Source organism: Bombina bombina, chromosome 11 (genome assembly GCF_027579735.1).
Source record: "Bombina bombina isolate aBomBom1 chromosome 11, aBomBom1.pri, whole genome shotgun sequence".
NCBI lineage: Eukaryota > Metazoa > Chordata > Amphibia > Anura > Bombinatoridae > Bombina > Bombina bombina.
The window spans coordinates 10,107,349-10,129,876 of record NC_069509.1 but is presented as its reverse complement, the minus strand read 5'-3'; the positions used below and the strand labels follow the sequence as shown (position 1 = coordinate 10,129,876).

The 22,528-nt window shown below is 34.3% G+C and overlaps 1 protein-coding gene across 2 annotated transcripts in view; it reads right to left on the bottom strand.

The window, feature by feature from the left end:
- The window catches only part of LOC128641966 (ras-related protein Rab-35), a 164,166-nt gene extending 143,370 nt beyond the window's left edge, over positions 1–20,796 (bottom strand). For both annotated transcript variants that reach the window (XM_053694579.1, XM_053694580.1), the window contains exon 1: positions 20,488–20,796. In XM_053694579.1, coding sequence (XP_053550554.1) covers positions 20,488–20,542 — 55 coding nt within the window. In that variant the 5' untranslated portion in view covers positions 20,543–20,796. The remainder of the gene's footprint in view (positions 1–20,487) is intronic.
- Between the last annotated feature and the right edge of the window lie 1,732 nt (positions 20,797–22,528).

Below are 22,528 nucleotides of genomic sequence, written 5' to 3'. Positions count from 1 at the left end.
GGTGAGAACGGCACACCGGGTCTATCCCACTCCTTAGTAACAATTTCAGTAAGTCTCTTAGGTATAGGAAAAACGTCAGTACTCGCCGGTACCGCAAAATATTTATCCAACCTACACATTTTCTCTGGTATTGCAACTGTGTTACAATCATTCAGAGCCGCTAACACCTCCCCTAGTAATACACGGAGGTTTTCCAGCTTAAATTTAAAATTTGAAATATCTGAATCCAGTTTGTTTGGATCAGAACCGTCACCCGCAGAATGAAGCTCTCCGTCCTCATGTTCTGCAAATTGTGACGCAGTGTCTGACATGGCCCTAATATTATCAGCGCACTCTGTTCTCACCCCAGAGTGATCACGCTTACCTCTTAGTTCTGGTAATTTAGCCAAAACTTCAGTCATAACAGTAGCCATATCCTGTAATGTGATTTGTAATGGCCGCCCAGATGTACTCGGCGCTACAATATCACGCACCTCCCGAGCGGGAGATGCAGGTACTGACACGTGAGGCGAGTTAGTCGGCATAACTCTCCCCTCGTTGTTTGGTGAAATATGTTCAATTTGTACAGATTGACTTTTATTTAAAGTAGCATCAATACAGTTAGTACATAAATTTCTATTGGGCTCCACTTTGGCTTTAGCACATATAGCACAGATATCTTCCTCTGAATCAGACATGTTTAACACACTAGCAAATAAACTAGCAACTTGGAAATACTTTTCAAGTAATTTACTATAATATGAAAACGTACTGTGCCTATAAGAAGCACAGAAAAAGTTATGACAGTTGAAAATTAATAAACTGAAAAGTTATAGCATCAAATCTTTGTAAAAAACACAATTTTAGCAAAGGATTGCTCCCATTAGCAAAGGATAACTAACCCTGATAGCAGAAAAAAAAAAAAAAAAATACAGAAATAAACGTTTTTTTTTATCACAGTCAACTACAATCTCACAGCTCTGCTGTGAGTGATTACCTCCCTCAAAACAAGTTTTGAAGACCCCTGAGTTCTGTAGAGATGAACCGGATCATGCAGGGAAGACAATAAACTTCTGACTGAATTTTTTGATGCGTAGCAAAAGCACCAAAAAAGGTCCCTCCCCCTCACACATAACAGTGAGAGAGATCAGTAAACTGTCATAAATTAAATAAAACGACTGCCAAGTGGAAAAAAATAGTGCCCAAAACATTTTTTCACCCAGTACCTCAGAAAATTAAACGATTTTACATGCCAGCAAAAAACGTTTAACATTAATAAATTGAGTGTTATTAAAAAGCCTGTTGCTAGTCCCTGCAAATTAGGCTAAAGTTTTATGCATACAGTATAATTCCAGTGAAGTGCCATTCCCCAGAATACTGAAGTGTAAAATATACATACATGACAGCCTGATACCAGTTGCTGCTACTGCATTTAAGGCTGAGTTTACATTATATTTAAGGCTGAGTTTACATTATATCGGTATGGCAGAATTTTCTCATCAATTCCATTGTCAGAAAATAATAAGCTGCTACATACCTCTTTGCAGATTAATCTGCCCGCTGTCCCCTGATCTGAAGTTTACCTCTCCTCAGATGGCCGAGAAACAGCAATATGATCTTAACTACTCCGGCTAAAATCATAGAAAAACTCAGGTAGATTCTTCTTCAAATTCTACCAGAGAAGGAATAACACACTCCGGTGCTATTATAAAATAACAAACTTTTGATTGAAGGTATGAAACTAAGTATAATCACCACAGTCCTCTCACACATCCTATCTATTCGTTGGGTGCAAGAGAATGACTGGTAATGGCAGTTAGGGGAGGAGCTATATAGCAGCTCTGCTGGGTGAATCCTCTTGCACTTCCTGTTGGGGAGGAGTTAATATCCCATAAGTAATGGATGATCCGTGGACTGGATACACTTAACAAGAGAAAAGCAAGTTTTTGGGACAACATTAAAACCCCCAAGATTAGTATAGAGCAGTTAAATTTACTTAATAAGGAGATAACTATTGAAGAAATTACACAAGTCATAAAAAATGCGACAAATGGTAAAGCACCGGGCCCAGACCAAATGCCAATTGAATTTTATAAAATATTGCAGGGGGAGATTACACACATTCTTGCAGGGTTATTTAATTCTTATTTTTTAAATAATATTAAACCCTCCAGATATTATACGGCAGCAAACATTATATTGATCCATAAAAAAGATAGAGATAGAATCAATGGATGCATACCGCCCAATTTCCCTACTTAATGCCGATTACAAAATTGCAGCTTCTATTATGGCAAACAGACTTAAAAGAATTTTGGGGGATCTAATTCACTCAGACCAGACCGGCTTTATGCAGGGGAGAACTGCGCAGAAGAATATAAGAACTGCTATGTTTCTAATAGAACAGATGCTTGCTAATAAGAAAGATCAAAATTATAGACAAATCGGACTTTACCTTATTGACAGTAGACGCCGAAAAGGCATTTGATTGTATTTCATGGGATCATCTGTTTACAGCCCTAAATAAATTTGGGATAATAGGACATTTTATCAATTATATCAAACTAATTTATCAAGAGCCAATATCTTATATAGATGTAAATGGGTTGACCTCCAAAAGCTTAACATTGCAGAAAGGAAATAGGCAGGGTTGTCCCCTATCACCATTATTGTTTAATATAGCATTAGAACCCCTGGCTATTCATTGTAGGGCAAAATTAGAAGGGACTTTTATGGGCGACAAGAGATTCACTTTATCTATGTATGCAGATGACACACTTATCTTTATAAGCAATACTAGGAGAAATATTCCCCTTATTCTTGACTCAATTGGCAAATTCAGTAAATCCTCAGGCTATAAAATAAACCTAAATAAGTGAGAAATGTTATGGATTGTAAAAACAAGAAATAGTATGCTCATAAATCCTTTCAAACAAGCACTTGGTAAAATTAATATCTAGGTATTACTTTATCTAAGAACCCTGGTGAATGGTATATATTGAACTTTCCACCAGTTTGGCAAAAATGTCTATCTTGTTTAAAAAACTGGGCCAAGTTACCACTATCTTTAGCTGCAAAAGTCTATCATTAAAATGATGCTTTTTCCTAAAATTCTTTTCCTCATGCAAAATATTCCAGTGTTTGTCCCGACTAAAGATCTTCGTAGATTTAATACACAATGTGCGCAATTTATCTGGCAAACAATTAAGCCTCGTATTGCTATTAATAAATTGATGCATCCAAAAGAGGAAGGAGGGCTTGCCCTTCCAAATTTAAAAATATATAATTGGTCATGTATGGCAAAAAACGCAATAGATTGGCTAACAGGGGTAGAATACATAACTATCAAAGTGAGGAGGCTGCACTATCTCTCTTATCTCTTAGAGCGCTACTTCAACAGCTCCCTCCAAAAAATTCTGAGAAAATGGATTTTAAAGGGACAGTCTACACCAGAATTGTTATTGTTTTCAAAGATAGATAATCCCTTTTTTACCCATTCCCCAGTTTTGCATAACCAATATAGTTATATTTATATATTTTTTACCTCTGTGATTATCTTGTATCTAAGCCTCTGCAATCTGTCCCTTTATTTCAGTTCTTTTTACAGACTTGCAGTTTAGCCAATCAGTGATGGCTCACAGGTAACTTCACGTGCATGAGCACAGTGTTATCTATATGAAAAACATGAACTAACACCCTCTAGTGGTGAAAAACCTGTTAAAATGCATTCTTAAGAGGCGGCCTTCAAGGTCTAAGAAATTAGCATATGAACCTCCTAGGTTAAGCTTTCAACAAAGAATACCAAGAGAACAAAGCACAATTGGTGATAAAAGTAAATTGGAAAATTGTTTAAAATTACATGCCTTATCTGATTCATGAAAGTTTTTTTTGGACTAGACTGTCCCTTTAAATACACTATTTATAATGTAGTATTAGCTTGGAAAAAAATATGCCAAAGTCTCCAAATAACTTATACCATATCTCAATATTTACCTATAAGGGGTAACCCATATTTTATAAGCGGTATGGAAACTTATGCTTTTTATGATTGGGCTCAAAAAGGGCTAACACAAGTATATCAAATCATTGATACGCAGAATAAATCTGTAAAAACCTTTGACTCCTTGGTTAAAGAATACAACTTGAAAAGAGTTCAATCTTTTGCCTATTTACAAATTCGCCATTTTGTGGACTCTAATAAACTGGCAGATTATAATCCAAATAATTTTAAGAGTATAAATTCAATTATAGATATCTATCGGTCTGGGAAACATTCAGTTTCTTATTTATATAAAAGCATAATCTCCTTAGAAGCTAAAGATAAATTAGTAGATTTGAATGCTAAATGGCATTCAGAGATTAGCAATTTAAAATTTGATGACTTTAAAAAAAGCTTCAGTTTGATTACAATGTACACATACGCCATCTCATTTAGGGAGTCGCATATAAAACTGTTAAATAGAGCGTATCCAACGCCGAAGCAAATGTTTAAATGGAATAGACAGAGTTTTACTAAATGTCCAAGATGTAATTCAACAGAAGCTGATCTAGTACATACTTTTTATCTCTGCCCGAAGATTCAGCAGTTTTGGTGCAAGATAGTATATTGGCTGAATAAATTCATACCTATTAGAGTCAAATTTAAATTAGAAAATGTTTTATTTCTTATGGATGAGAAAGATATACAGAATAAGAAGCTCGTTAATGCAGCCATACTAGTTGCAAGACAGATGATTCTTAAAGGTTGGAAAGACAGAAGAGCACCCGATGTCTCACCTTTTGTTAATAATATACTGCTCCAATTAGCAATAGATATAAAAGACGCTCTCATTTTTTTAGACACCAAAGTAACAACTTTTCTGGCTAAATGGGAACATCTTATATTATCACTCCCAGTTTAGATGCAAATACAAATGATATCTCCACTAAGAGATTCCCCCTTATTTCAACAATTGATATTATCAAATAGATACCCGGTATCCTGGAGAAATAGATCATCTGAAAAGTAAGAAGGGAAAAGATAAGGGGAATAATGAGTGTAAAAGGGCATCGGGGGAGGCGAGGCTTAGTGTGTGACTACTTGTGTAACGATCTGCTATTGTTGGTTATAGAGTTACACGGTTATACGTACAAGAGAAACCAACAGTCTTTAATATTTACATTAGCGATAGATGTATCTTAATAAAAAGTTTCAGTTAGAACAAGCAATAGTATTCAAAGGTTATGTATGAATAAAATATGGAAAATAAATTCTCCAAAATTAATTGTTCTGCTTCATTATATTATTTCTCAATGTTGTGCTAAAGGAGTTATAAGGCAGACATTATTTAAGCTAAGCCATTACTGTATTAATATATTTTGTATAATTTTTTGGCTACACAATATGATGCCCTGCGTGGCGCACAATTGTGTAAATTGTCGATTTCTTATGTTGGAGAACAATAATTAAAAAAAAAATATTATACTGTGATACTGAGTAACATACGTGTATAACTAATAACTCACATACACACACTGTCATACCATCTGATACACGAGTATTATACTGTGATACTGAGTAACACACATGTATAACTAATAACACATACACACTGTCATATCATCTGATACACATTAGTATTATACGGTGATACTGAGTAACATACGTGTATAACTAATAACTCACATATACACACTGTCATATCATCTGATACACATGAGTATTATACTGTGATACTGAGTAACACACGTGTATAACTAATAACTCCCATACACACCGTTATATCATCTGATACACATGAGTATTATACTGTCATACTGAGTAACACACGTGTATAACTAATAACTCACATATACACACTGTCATATCATCTGATACACATGAGTATTATACTGTGATACTGAGTAACACACGTGTATAACTAATAACTCACATACACACTGTCATATCATCTGATACACATGAGTATTATACTGTGATACTGAGTAACACACGTGTATAACTAATAACTCACATACATACTGTCATATCATCTGATACACATGAGTATTATACGGTGATACTGAGTAACACACGTGTATAACTAATAACTCACATATACACACTGTCATATCATCTGATACACATAAGTATTATACTGTGATACTGAGTAACACACGTGTATAACTAATAACTCACATACATACTGTCATATCATCTGATACACATGAGTATTATACGGTGATACTGAGTAACACACATGTATAACTAATAACTCACATATACACACCGTCATATCATCTGATACACATGAGTATTATACTGTGATACTGAGTAACACACGTGTATAACTAATAACTCACATATACACACTGTTATATCAACTGATACACATAAGTATTATACTGTGATACTGAGTAACACACGTGTATAACTAATAACTCACATACACACTGTCATATCATCTGATACACATGAGTATTATACTGTGATACTGAGTAACACACGTGTATAACTAATAACTCACATATACACACCGTCATATCATCTGATACACATGAGTATTATACTGTGATACTGAGTAACACACGTGTATAACTAATAACTCACATACACACTGTCATATCATCTGATACACATAAGTATTATACTGTGATACTGAGTAACACACGTGTATAACTAATAACTCACATACACACTGTCATATCATCTGATACACGAGTATTATACTGAAATACTCAGTAACACGTGTATAACTAATAACTCACATACATACTGTCATATCATCTGATACACATAAGTATTATACTGTGATACTGAGTAACACACATGTATAACTAATAACTCACATACACACACCGTCATATCATCTGATACACGAGTATTATACTGTAATACTGAGTAACACACGTGTATAACTAATAACTCAAACACACATACACACTGTCATATCATCTGATACACATTGATATTATACTGTAATACTGAGTAACACACGTGTATAACTAATAACTCACACATACACACTGTTCTATCATCTGATACACATGAGTATTACACTGTGATACTGAGTGACACACGTGTATAACTAATAACTCACATATACACACTGTCATATCATCTGATACACATGAGTATTATACTGTGATACTGAGTAACACACCTGTATAACTAATAACTCACATATACACACTGTCATATCATCTGATACACATAAGTATTATACTGTGATACTGAGTAACACACATGTATAACTAATAACTCACATACACACTGTCATATCATCTGATACACATGAGTATTATACTGTGATACTGAGTAACACACGTGTATAACTAATAACTCACATACACACTGTCATATCATCTGATACACATAAGTATTATACTGTGATACTGAGTAACACACGTGTATAATTAATAACTCACACATACACACTGTCATATCATCTGATACACATGAGTATTATACTGTGATACTGAGTAACACACGTGTATAACTAATAACTCACATATACACACTGTCATATCATCTGATACACATTAGTATTATATGGTGATACTGAGTAACACATGTGTATAACTAATAACTCACATATACACACTGTTATATCATCTGATACACATTGATATTATACGGTGATACTGAGTAACACACATGTATAACTAATAACTCACATACACACTGTCATATCATCTGATACACATGAGTATTATACGGTGATACTGAGTAACACACATGTATAAATAATAACTCACATACACACTGTCATATCATCTGATACACATGAGTATTATACTGTGATACTGAGTAACACACGTGTATAACTAATAACTCACATATACACACTGTCATATCATCTGATACACATGAATATTATACTGTGATACTGAGTAACACACTTGTATAATTAATAACTCACATACACACTGTCATATCATCTGATACACATGAGTATTATACTGTGATACTGAGTAACACACCTGTATAACTAATAACTCACACATACACACTGTCATATCATCTGATACACATGAGTATTATACTGTGATACTGAGAAACACACGTGTATAAATAACTCACATATACACACTGTCATATCATCTGATACACATGAGTATTATACTGTGATACTGAGTAACACACCTGTATAACTAATAACTCACACATACACACTGTCATATCATCTGATACACATGAGTATTATACTGTGATACTGAGTAACACACATGTATAACTAATAACTCACATACACACTGTCATATCATCTGATACACATGAGTATTATACGGTGATACTGAGTAACACACATGTATAAATAATAACTCACATACACACTGTCATATCATCTGATACACATTAATATTATACTGTAATACTGAGAAACACACATGTATAACTAATAACTCACATATACACACTGTCATATCATCTGATACACATTAATATTATACTGTAATACTGAGAAACACACGTGTATAACTAATAACTCACATATACACACTGTCATATCATCTGATACACATGAGTATTATACTGTGATACTGAGTAACACACCTGTATAACTAATAACTCACATATACACTCAGTATCACTGTATAATACTCACGTGTATCAGATGATATGACAGTGTGTATGTGAGTTATTAGTTATACACGTGTGTTACTCAGTATCACAGGTACTGAGTAACACATGTGTATAACTAAAAAACTTTGTGCTCAATGTACCCCTGAGTCTGTTTCACCCTGTGAATGTTTAATCTACCTTAATAAAGAAGTCTTTTACCTGCACCAAGGCCTGCGGCTATAATCAGTTTCAATACAGGTAACCTTATTTGTTCATTTAATTATATGTTTGGATGTCGGAGGAGTGAATCCATACCTGGTATTGGGACGGCCTGAGGGGCGTGACGGAGAGCGGCAATAGCGGTGAGACTATACCTGTTGTATTTACATGTTTGTAGTTCTTACTGAAGAACCATAACAAGATTGAACTCTATCACTGCCATAATTTGCAGACTGCAGCACATCATCCTCTCGGCTTAGATACATAGGTCTGTTACTCTCCACTGTCTAAAGGCTCTATTTTTTACTTTACTTAGCCTTCTAAGAAAACAAAGCGACACGCTAGTTTATTACTGCATATGTAAAACTGGATTGCATACTAAGAAAATCAGTGGCTTAATCACAACGTGCAGTTCTCACGAACTTTGTCTGTTATCTCTGAGTTATTAGTTATACAGGTGTGTTACTCAGTATCACAGTATAATACTCATGTGTATCAGATGATATAACAGTGTGTATGTGTGAGTTATTAGTTATACACGTGTTACTCAGTATCACAGTATAATACTCATGTGTATCAGATGATATGACAGTGTGTATGTGAGTTTATTAGTTATACACGTATGTTACTCAGTATCACAGTATAATACTCATGTGTATTAGATGATATAACTGTGTGTATGTGTGAGTTATTAGTTATACACGTGTGTTACTCAGCATCACAGTATAATACTCATGTGTATCAGATGATATGACAGTGTGTATGTGAGTTATTAGTTATACACGTGTGTTACTCAGTATTACAGTATAATAGTCAGGTGTATCAGATGATATAACAGTGTGTATATGTGAGTTATTAGTTATACAGGTGTGTTACTCATTATCACAGTATAATACTCATGTGTATTAGATGATATGACAGTGTGTATATGTGAGTTATTAGATATACATGTGTGTTACTCAGCATCACAGTATAATACTCATGTGTATCAGATGATATGACAGTGTGTATATGTGAGTTATTAGTTATACATGTGTGTTACTCAGTATCACAGTATAATACTCATGTGTATTAGATGATATGACAGTGTGTATATGCGAGCTATTAGTTATACAGGTGTGTTACTCAGTATCACAGTATTATACTCATGTGTATCAGATGATATGACAGTGTGTATGTGTGAGTTATTTATACACGTGTGTTACTCAGTATCACAGTATAATACTCATGTGTATCAGATGATATGACAGTGTGTATGTGTGAGTTATTTATACACGTGTGTTACTCAGTATCACAGTATAATACTCATGTGTATCAGATGATATAACGGTGTGTATGTGAGTTATTAGTTATACAGGTGTGTTACTCAGTATCACAGTATTATACTCATGTGTATCAGATGATATAACGGTGTGTATGCGAGTTATTAGTTATACACGTATGTTACTCAGTATCACAGTATAATACTTGTGTATCAGATGATATGACAGTGTGTATATGTGAGTTATTAGTTATACAGGTGTGTTACTCAGTATCACAGTATAATACTCATGTGTATCAGATGATATGACGGTGTGTATATGTGAGTTATTAGTTATACACGTGTGTTACTCAGTATCACAGTATAATACTAATGTGTATCAGATGATATGACAGTGTGTATATGTGAGTTATTAGTTATACACGTGTGTTACTCAGTATCACAGTATAATACTCATGTGTATCAGATGATATGACAGTCTATATGTGTTATTAGTTACATACGTGTGTTACTCAGTATCACAGTATAATACTCACGTGTTTTAGATGATATGACAGTGTGTATGTGAGTTATTAGTTATACACGTGTGTTACTCAGTATCACAGTATAATACTCATGTGTATCAGATGATATGACAGTATGTGAGTTATTAGTTATACAGGTGTGTTACTCAGTATCACAGTATAATAATCATGTGTATCAGTTGATATGACAGTGTGTATATGTGAGTTATTAGTTATACACGTGTGTTACTCAGTATCACAGTATAATACTCATGTGTATCAGATGATATGACAGTGTGTATGTGAGTTATTAGTTATACACGTATGTTACTCAGTATCACAGTATAATACTTATGTGTATCAGATGATATGACAGTGTGTATATGTGAGTTATTAGTTATACAGGTGTGTTACTCAGTATCACAATATAATACTCATGTGTATCAGATGATATGACAGTGTGTATGTGTGAGTTATTTATACACGTGTGTTACTCAGTATCACAGTATAATACTCATGTGTATCAGATGATATGACAGTGTGTATATGTGAGTTATTAGTTATACACGTGTGTTACTCAGTATTACAGTATAATACTTGTGTATCAGATGATATGACAGTGTGTATATGTGAGTTATTAGTTATACACGTGTGTTACTCAGTATCACAGTATAATACTTGTGTATCAGATGATATGACAGTGTGTATATGTGAGTTATTAGTTATACACGTGTGTTACTCAGTTTCACAGTATAATACTTATGTGTATCAGATGATATGACAGTGTGTATATGTGAATTATTAGTTATACAGGTGTGTTACTCAGTATCACAGTATAATACTCACGTGTATCAGATGATATGACGGTGTGTATATGTGAGTTATCAGTTATACACGTGTGTTACTCAGTATCACAGTATAATAATCATGTGTATCAGTTGATATGACAGTGTGTATGTGAGTTATTAGTTATACACGTGTGTTACTCAGTATCACAGTATAATACTCATGTGTATCAGATGATATGACAGTGTGTATATGTGAGTTATTAGTTATACAGGTGTGTTACTCAGTATCACAGTATAATACTCATGTGTCTCAGATGATATGACAGTGTGTATGTGAGTTATTAGTTATACACGTGTGTTACTCAGTATCACAGTATAATACTCATGTGTATCAGATGATATGACAGTGTGTATGTGAGTTATTAGTTATACAGGTGTGTTACTCAGTATCACAGTATAATACTCATGTGTCTCAGATGATATGACAGTGTGTATGTGAGTTATTAGTTATACACGTGTGTTACTCAGTATCACAGTATAATACTCATGTGTCTCAGATGATATGACAGTGTGTATGTGAGTTATTAGTTATACACGTGTGTTACTCAGTATCACAGTATAATACTCATGTGTATCAGATGATATGACAGTGTGTATATGTGAGTTATTAGTTATACACGTGTTACTCAGTATCACCGTATAATACTCATGTGTATCAGATGATATGACAGTGTATATGTGAGTTATTAGTTATACACGTGTGTTACTCAGTATCACATTATAATACTAATGTGTATCAGATGATATGACAGTGTGTATGTGAGTTATTAGTTATACACGTGTGTTACTCAGTATCACAGTATAATACTCATGTGTATCAGATGATATGACAGTGTGTATATGTGAGTTATTAGTTATACACGTATGTTACTCAGTATCACAGAATAATACTCATGTGTATCAGATGATATGACAGTGTGTATATGTGAGTTATTAGTAATACACGTATGTTACTCAGTATCACAGAATAATACTCATGTGTATCAGATGATATGACAGTGTGTATATGTGAGTTATTAGTTATACAGGTGTGTTACTCAGTATCACAGTATAATACTTATGTGTATCAGATGATATGACAGTGTGTATATGTGAGTTATTAGTTATACAGGTGTGTTACTCAGTATCACAGTATAATAATCATGTGTATCAGTCGATATGACAGTGTGTATGTGTGAGTTATTAGTTATACACATATGTTACTCAGTATCACAGTATAATACTCATGTGTATCAGTTGATATGACAGTGTGTGTATGCGAGTTATTAGTTATACACGTATGTTACTCAGTATCACAGAAAAATACTCATGTGTATTAGATGATATGACAGTGTGTATGTGAGTTATTAGTTATACACGTGTGTTACTCAGTATCACAGTATAATACTTATGTGTATCAGTTGATATGACAGTGTGTATATGTGAGTTATTAGTTATACACGTGTGTTACTCAGTATCACAGTATAATACTTATGTGTATCAGTTGATATGACAGTGTGTATATGTGAGTTATTAGTTATACACGTGTGTTACTCAGTATCACAGTATAATACTCATGTGTATCAGATGATATGACAGTGTGTATATGTGAGTTATTATTTATACACGTGTGTTACTCAGTATCACAGTATAATACTCATGTGTATCAGATGATATGACAGTGTGTATGTGAGTTATTAGTTATACATGTGTGTTATTCAGTATCACAGTATAATACTCATGTGTATCAGATGATATAACAGTGTATATGTGAGTTATTTATACACGTGTGTTACTCAGTATCACAGTATTATACTCATGTGTATCAGATGATATGACAGTGTGTGTATGCGAGTTATTAGTTATACACGTATGTTACTCAGTATCACAGTATAATACTCATGTGTATCAGATGATATGACAGTGTGTATATGTGAGTTATTAGTTATACAGGTGTGTTACTCAGTATCACAGTATAATACTCATGTGTATCAGATGATATGACAGTGTGTATATGTGAGTTATTAGTTATACAGGTGTGTTACTCAGTATCACAGTATAATACTCATGTGTATCAGATGATATGACAGTGTGTATATGTGAGTTATTAGTTATACACATATGTTACTCAGTATCACAGTATAATACTCATGTGTATCAGATGATATGACAGTGTGTATATGTGAGTTATTAGTTATACACGTGTGTTACTCAGTATCACAGTATAATACTCATGTGTATCAGATGATATGACAGTGTGTATATGTGAGTTATTAGTTATACACATATGTTACTCAGTATCACAGTATAATACTAATGTGTATCAGATGGTATGACAGTGTGTATATGTGAGTTATTAGTTATACACGTGTGTTACTCAGTATCACAGTATAACAATCCTGTGTATCAGATGATATGACAGTGTGTATATGTGAGTTATTAGTTATACAGGTGTGTTACTCAGTATTACAGTATAATATTCATGTGTATTAGATGATATGACAGTGTGTATATGTGAGTTATTAGTTATACATGTGTGTTACTCAGTATCACCGTATAATACTCATGTGTATCAGATGATATAACAGTATGTGTGTGAGTTATTAGTTCTACACGTGTGTTACTCAGTATCACAGTATAATACTCATTTGTATCAGATGATATGACAGTGTGTATATGTGAGTTATTAGTTATACACGTGTGTTACTCAGTATCACAGTATAATACTCATGTGTATCAGATGATATGACAGTCTATATGTGTTATTAGTTACACACGTTTGTTACTCAGTATCACAGTATAATACTCGTGTATCAGATGATATGACAGTGTGTATATGGGAGTTATTAGTTATACACGTGTGTTACTCAGTATAATAATCATGTGTATCAGATGATATAACAGTGTGTATATGTGAGTTATTAGTTATACACGTGTGTTACTCAGTATCACAGTATAATACTCATGTGTATCAGATGATATGACAGTCTATATGTGTTATTAGTTACACACGTTTGTTACTCAGTATCACAGTATAATACTTATGTGTATCAGATGATATGACAGTGTGTATATGTGAGTTATTAGTTATACACGTGTGTTACTCAGTATCACAGTATAATACTCATGTGTATCAGATGATATAACAGTGTGTATATGTGAGTTATTAGTTATACACGTGTGTTACTCAGTATCACAGTATAATACTCATGTGTATCAGATGATATGACAGTGTGTATATGGGAGTTATTAGTTATACAGGTGTGTTACTCAGTATCACAGTATAATACTTATGTGTATCAGATGATATGACAGTGTGTATATGTGAGTTATTAGTTATACACGTGTGTTACTCAGTATCACAGTATAATACTCATGTGTATCAGATGATATGACAGTGTGTATATGTGAGTTATTTATACAAGTGTGTTACTCAGTATCCCAGTATAATACTCACGTGTATTAGATGATATGACAGTGTGTATGTGAGTTATTAGTTATACACGTGTGTTACTCAGTATCACAGTATAATACTCATGTGTATCAGATGATATGACAGTGTGTATATGTGAGTTATTAGTTATATACGTGTGTTACTCAGTATCACAGTATAATACTCGTGTATCAGATGATATGACAGTGTGTATATGTGAGTTATTAGTTATACATTTGTGTTACTCAGTATCACTGTATAATACTCATGTGTATCAGATGATATGACAGTGTGTATATGTGAGTTATTAGTTATACAGGTGTGTTACTCAGTATCACACTATAATACTCGTGTATCAGATGATATGACAGTGTGTATATGTGAGTTATTAGTTATACAGGTGTGTTACTCAGTATCACAGTATAATACTCATGTGTATCAGATGATATAACAGTGTGTATATGTGAGTTATTAGTTATACAGGTGTGTTACTCAGTATCACAGTATAATACTCATGTGTATCAGATGATATAACAGTGTGTATATGTGAGTTATTAGTTATACACGTGTGTTACTCAGTATCACAGTATAATAATCATGTGTATCAGTTGATATGACAGTGTGTATGTGTGAGTTATTAGTTATACAGGTGTGTTACTCATTATCACAGTATAATACTCATGTGTATCAGATGATATGACAGTGTGTATATGTGAGTTATTAGTTATACAGGTGTGTTACTCATTATCACAGTATAATACTCATGTGTATTAGATGATATGACTGTGTATATGTGAGTTATTAGTTATACAGGTGTGTTACTCAGTATCACAGTATAATACTCATGTGTATCAGATGATATGACGGTGTGTATATGTGAGTTATTAGTTATACATGTGTGTTACTCAGTATCACAGTATAATACTCATGTGTATCAGATGATATGACAGTGTGTATATGGGAGTTATTAGTTATACACGTGTGTTACTCATTATCACAGTATAATACTCATGTGTATCAGATGACATGACAGTGTTTATATTTGAGTTATTAGTTATACAGGTGTGTTACTCAGTATCACAGTATAATACTCATGTGTATCAGATGATATAACAGTGTGTATATGCGAGTTATTAGTTATACAGGTGTGTTACTCAGTATCACAGTATAATACTCATGTGTATTAGATGATATGACAGTGTGTATGTGAGTTATTAGTTATACACGTGTGTTACTCAGTATCACAGTATAATACTCATGTGTATCAGATGATATAACAGTGTGTATATGTGAGTTATTAGTTATACAGGTGTGTTACTCAGTATCACAGTATAATACTCATGTGTATCAGATGATATAACAGTGTGTATATGGGAGTTATTAGTTATACAGGTGTGTTACTCAGTATCACAGTATAATACTCATGTGTATCAGATGATATGACAGTGTGTATATGTGAATTATTAGTTATACAGGTGTGTTACTCAGTATCACAGTATAATACTCCTGTGTATCTGTGAGTTATTAGTTATACAGGTGTGTTACTCATTATCACAGTATAATACTCATGTGTATTAGATGATATGACTGTGTATATGTGAGTTATTAGTTATACAGGTGTGTTACTCAGTATCACAGTATAATACTCATGTGTATCAGATGATATGACAGTGTGTATGTGAGTTATTAGTTATACACGTGTGTTACTCAGTATCACAGTATAATACTCATGTGTATCAGATGATATGACGGTGTGTATATGTGAGTTATTAGTTATACACGTGTGTTACTCAGTATCACAGTATAATACTCACGTGTATCAGATGATATAACGGTGTGTATATGTGAGTTATTAGTTATACACGTATGTTACTCAGTATCACAGTATAATACTCATGTGTATCAGATGATATGACAGTGTGTATATGGGAGTTATTAGTTATACAGGTGTGTTACTCAGTATCACACTATAATACTCGTGTATCAGATGATATGACAGTGTGTATATGTGAGTTATTAGTTATACACGTATGTTACTCAGTATCACAGTATAATACTCGTGTGTATCAGATAATATGACAGTGTGTATGTGAGTTATTAGTTATACACGTATGTTACTCAGTATCACAGTATAATACTCGTGTATCAGTTGATATAACAGTGTGTATATGTGAGTTATTAGTTATACATGTGTGTTACTCAGTATCACAGTATAATACTCATGTGTATCAGATGATATGACAGTGTGTATGTGTGTTTGACTTATTAGTTATACAGGTGTGTTACTCAGTATCACAGTATAATACTCATGTGTATTAGATGATATGACAGTGTGTATGTGAGTTATTAGTTATACACGTGTGTTACTCAGTATCACAGTATAATACTAATGTGTATCAGATGATATGACAGTGTGTATATGTGAATTATTAGTTAAACACGTGAGTTACTCAGTATCACAGTATAATACTCAGGTGTATCAGATGATATGACAGTGTGTATATGTGAGTTATTAGTTAAACACGTGAGTTACTCAGTATCACAGTATAATACTCATGTGTATCAGATGATATGACAGTGTGTATGTGAGTTATTAGTTATACACGTGTGTTACTCAGTATCACAGTATAATACTTATGTGTATCAGATGATATGACAGTATGTATGTGAGTTATTAGTTATACACGTGTGTTACTCAGTATCACAGTATAATACTCATGTGTATCAGATGATATGACAGTGTGTATGTGAGTTATTAGTTATACACGTGTTACTGAGTATTTCAGTATAATACTTGTGTATCAGATGATATGACAGTGTGTATATGTGAGTTATTAGTTATACATGTGTGTTACTCAGTATCACAGTATAATACTCATGTGTATCAGATGATATAACAGTGTGTATGTGTGAGTTATTAGTTATACACGTGTGTTACTCAGTATCACAGTATAATACTCATGTGTATCAGATGATATAACAGTGTGTATGTGTGAGTTATTAGTTATACACGTGTGTTACTCAGTATCACAGTATAATACTCATGTGTATCAGATGATATAACAGTGTGTATGTGTGAGTTATTAGTTATACACGTGTGTTACTCAGTATCACAGTATAATACTCATGTGTATCAGATGATATGACAGTGTGTATGTGAGTTATTAGTTATACACGTGTGTTACTCAGTATCACAGTATAATACTCATGTGTATCAGATGATATGACAGTGTGTATGTGAGTTATTAGTTATACACGTGTGTTACTCAGTATCACAGTATAATACTCATGTGTATCAGATGATATAACAGTGTGTATATGTGAGTTATTAGTTATACACGTGTGTTACTCAGTATCACAGTATAATACTCATGTGTATCAGATGATATGACAGTGTGTATATGTGAGTTATTAGTTATACACGTGTTACTCAGTATCACAGTATAATACTCATGTGTATCAGATGGTATGACAGTGTGTATATGTGAGTTATTAGTTATACACGTGTTACTCAGTATCACAGTATAATACTCATGTGTATCAGATGATATGACAGTGTGTATGTGAGTTATTAGTTATACACGTGTGTTACTCAGTATCACAGTATAATACTCATGTGTATCAGATGATATGACAGTGTGTATGTGAGTTATTAGTTATACACGTGTGTTACTCAGTATCACAGTATAATACTCATGTGTATCAGATGATATAAAAGTGTGTATATGTGAGTTATTTATACACGTGTGTTACTCAGTATTACAGTATAATACTCATGTATATCAGATGATATGACGGTGTGTATGTGAGTTATTAGTTATACACGTGTGTTACTCAGTATCACAGTATAATACTCATGTGTATCAGATGATATGACAGTGTGTATGTGTGAGTTATTTATACACGTGTGTTACTCAGTATCACAGTATAATACTCATGTATATCAGATGATATGACGGTGTGTATATGTGAGTTATTAGTTATATACGTGTGTTACTCAGTATCACAGTATAATATTAATGTGTATCAGATGATATGACAGTGTATATATGTGAGTTATTAGTTATACACGTATGTTACTCAGTATCACAGTATAATACTCATGTGTATCAGATGATATAACAGTGTGTATATGTGAGTTATTAGTTATATACGTGTGTTACTCAGTATCACAGTATTATACTCATGTGTATCAGATGATATGACAGTGTGTATGTGTGAGTTATTTATACACGTATGTTACTCAGTATCACAGTATAATACTCATGTATATCAGATGATATGACGGTGTGTGTATGTGAGTTATTAGTTATACAGGTGTGTTACTCAGTATCACAGTATAATACTCATGTGTATCAGATGATATAACAGTGTGTATATGTGAGTTATTAGTTATACACGTGTGTTACTCAGTATCACAGTATAATACTCATGTGTATCAGATGATATGACAGTGTGTATGTGAGTTATTAGTTATACATGTGTGTTACTCAGTATCACCGTATAATACTCATTTGTATCAGTTGATATGACGGTGTGTATATGTGAGTTATTAGTTATACACGTGTGTTACTCAGTATCACAGTATAATACTCCTGTGTATCAGATGATATAACAGTGTCTATATGTGAGTTATTAGTTATACAGGTGTGTTACTCAGTATCACAGTATAATACTCGTGTATCAGATGATATGACAGTGTGTATATGTGAGTTATTAGTTATACACGTGTGTTACTCAGTATCACCGTATAATACTCATGTGTATCAGATGATATGACAGTGTGTATATGTGAGTTATTAGTTATACACGTGTGTTACTCAGTATCACAGTATAATACTCATGTGTATCAGATGATATGACAGTGTGTATGTGAGTTATTAGTTATACACGTGTGTTACTCAGTATCACAGTATAATACTCATGTGTATCAGATGATGTAACAGTGTGTATATGTGAGTTATTTATACACGTGTGTTACTCCGTATCACAGTATAATACTCATGTGTATCAGATGATATGACAGTGTGTGTATGTGAGTTATTAGTTATACAGGTGTGTTACTCAGTATCACCGTATAATACTCATGTGTATCAGATGATATGACAGTGTGTATATGTGAGTTATTAGTTATACACGTGTGTTACTCAGTATCACAGTATAATACTCATGTGTATCAGATGATATGACGGTGTGTATGTGAGTTATTAGTTATACATGTGTGTTACTCAGTATCACAGTATAATACTTATGTGTATCAGATGATATGACAGTGTGTATATGTGAGTTATTAGTTATACACGTGTGTTACTCAGTATCACAGTATAATACTCATGTGTATCAGATGATATGACGTTATGTGTATGTGAGTTATTAGTTATACACGTGTGTTACTCAGTATCACAGTATAATACTCATGTGTATCAGATGATATGACGTTATGTGTATGTGAGTTATTAGTTATACACGTGTGTTACTCAGTATCACAGTATTATACTCATGTGTAACACACAAGTATAACTAAGTAACATATACACAGATAACACGCAGGTACTTGGTGCTGTCATGTTGTTATCTGTTATATATGGGAATCACATGGAGGTTACGTGTACGGCCTTACAAGTGCATCATTTTGCTAGGATTTCCTATGCGTATGAGAGTGCAGCAGTAGTGCTGTGAGTAAAGTGGGCTGTGCTCTCTCAATGTTACACAACATCATTTGCTCACACGGTTACACTCACCTGAGTCTCCGATAAGCAGCAGTTTGAACAGATGATCATAATCTTTGGCGGCCATTGTCCGCAACACGTCGTTCAGGGATCTCTCTTTGGCCTCTCACCTCTCCCTCGTCTCTTATCCCTCCTCGTTCTCTGAGTCTCTCTTAAGTCTATATATCTCTGAGTGATTTCCCAGAACTCTCAGGCCAAAACTCTTCTTTCTATGACTCAGAACTCTCTTTTCAGTCTCTTCTGTGCTGTTTTCCACGGATGTCACTTCCACTTAGCTTTACATGTTGTTCCAGTAGGAAGGAAGTCAGCAGAAAATCCCGACTTCCTTTGGAAAACAAGAGAAAGTGTTTAACAACTGAGCACTCACAAAAATCGCTCTCATGTAGCCAGAGAGGTCTCACACTAACGCATAATGCTCTCATGTAACCAGAGAGGTCTCACACTAACGCATAATGCTCTCATGTAGCCAGAGAGGTCTCACACTAACACATAATGCTCTCATGTAACCAGAGAGGTCTCACACTAACACATAATGCTCTCTCATGTAACCAGAGAGGTCTCACACTAACACATAATGCTCTCTCATGTAACCAGAGAGGTCTCACACTAACACATAATGCTCTCTCATGTAACCAGAGAGGTCTCACACTAACACATAATGCTCTCTCATGTAACCAGAGAGGTCTCACACTAACGCATAATGCTCTCATGTAGCCAGAGAGGTCTCACACTAACACATAATGCTCTCATGTAACCAGAGAGGTCTCACACTAACACATAATGCTCTCTCATGTAACCAGAGAGGTCTCACACTAACACATAATGTTCTCTCATGTAACCAGAGAGGTCTCACACTAACACATAATGCTCTCTCATGTAGCCAGAGAGGTCTCACACTAACGCATAATGCTCTCATGTAACCAGAGAGGTCTCACACTAACGCATAATGCTCTCATGTAACCAGAGAGGTCTCACACTAACGCATAATGCTCTCATGTAACCAGAGAGGTCTCACACTAACGCATAATGCTCTCATGTAACCAGAGAGGTCTCACACTAACACATAATGCTCTCATGTAGCCAGAGAGGTCTCACACTAACGCATAATGCTCTCATGTAACCAGAGAGGTCTCACACTAACGTATAATGCTCTCTCATGTAACCAGAGAGGTCTCACACTAACGCATAATGCTCTCATGTAACCAGAGAGGTCTCACACTAACGCATAATGCTCTCATGTAACCAGAGAGGTCTCACACTAACACATAATGCTCTCATGTAGCCAGAGAGGTCTCACACTAACACATAATGCTCTCTCATGTAACCAGAGAGGTCTCACACTAACACATAATGCTCTCTCATGTAACCAGAGAGGTCTCACACTAACGCATAATGCTCTCATGTAACCAGAGAGGTCTCACACTAACGCATAATGCTCTCATGTAACCAGAGAGGTCTCACACTAACACATAATGATCTCATGTAACCAGAGAGGTCTCACACTAACACATAATGCTCTCTCATGTAACCAGAGAGGTCTCACACTAACACATAATGCTCTCTCATGTAACCAGAGAGGTCTCACACTAACGCATAATGCTCTCATGTAACCAGAGAGGTCTCACACTAACACATAATGCTCTCTCATGTAACCAGAGAGGTCTCACACTAACACATAATGCTCTCATGTAACCAGAGAGGTCTCACACTAACACATAATGCTCTCTCATGTAACCAGAGAGGTCTCACACTAACACATAATGCTCTCTCATGTAACCAGAGAGGTCTCACACTAACACATAATGCTCTCTCATGTAACCAGAGAGGTCTCACACTAACACATAATGCTCTCTCATGTAACCAGAGAGGTCTCACACTAACACATAATGCTCTCTCATGTAACCAGAGAGGTCTCACACTAACACATAATGCTCTCTCATGTAACCAGAGAGGTCTCACACTAACACATAATGCTCTCTCATGTAACCAGAGAGGTCTCACACTAACACATAATGCTCTCTCATGTAACCAGAGAGGTCTCACACTAACACAC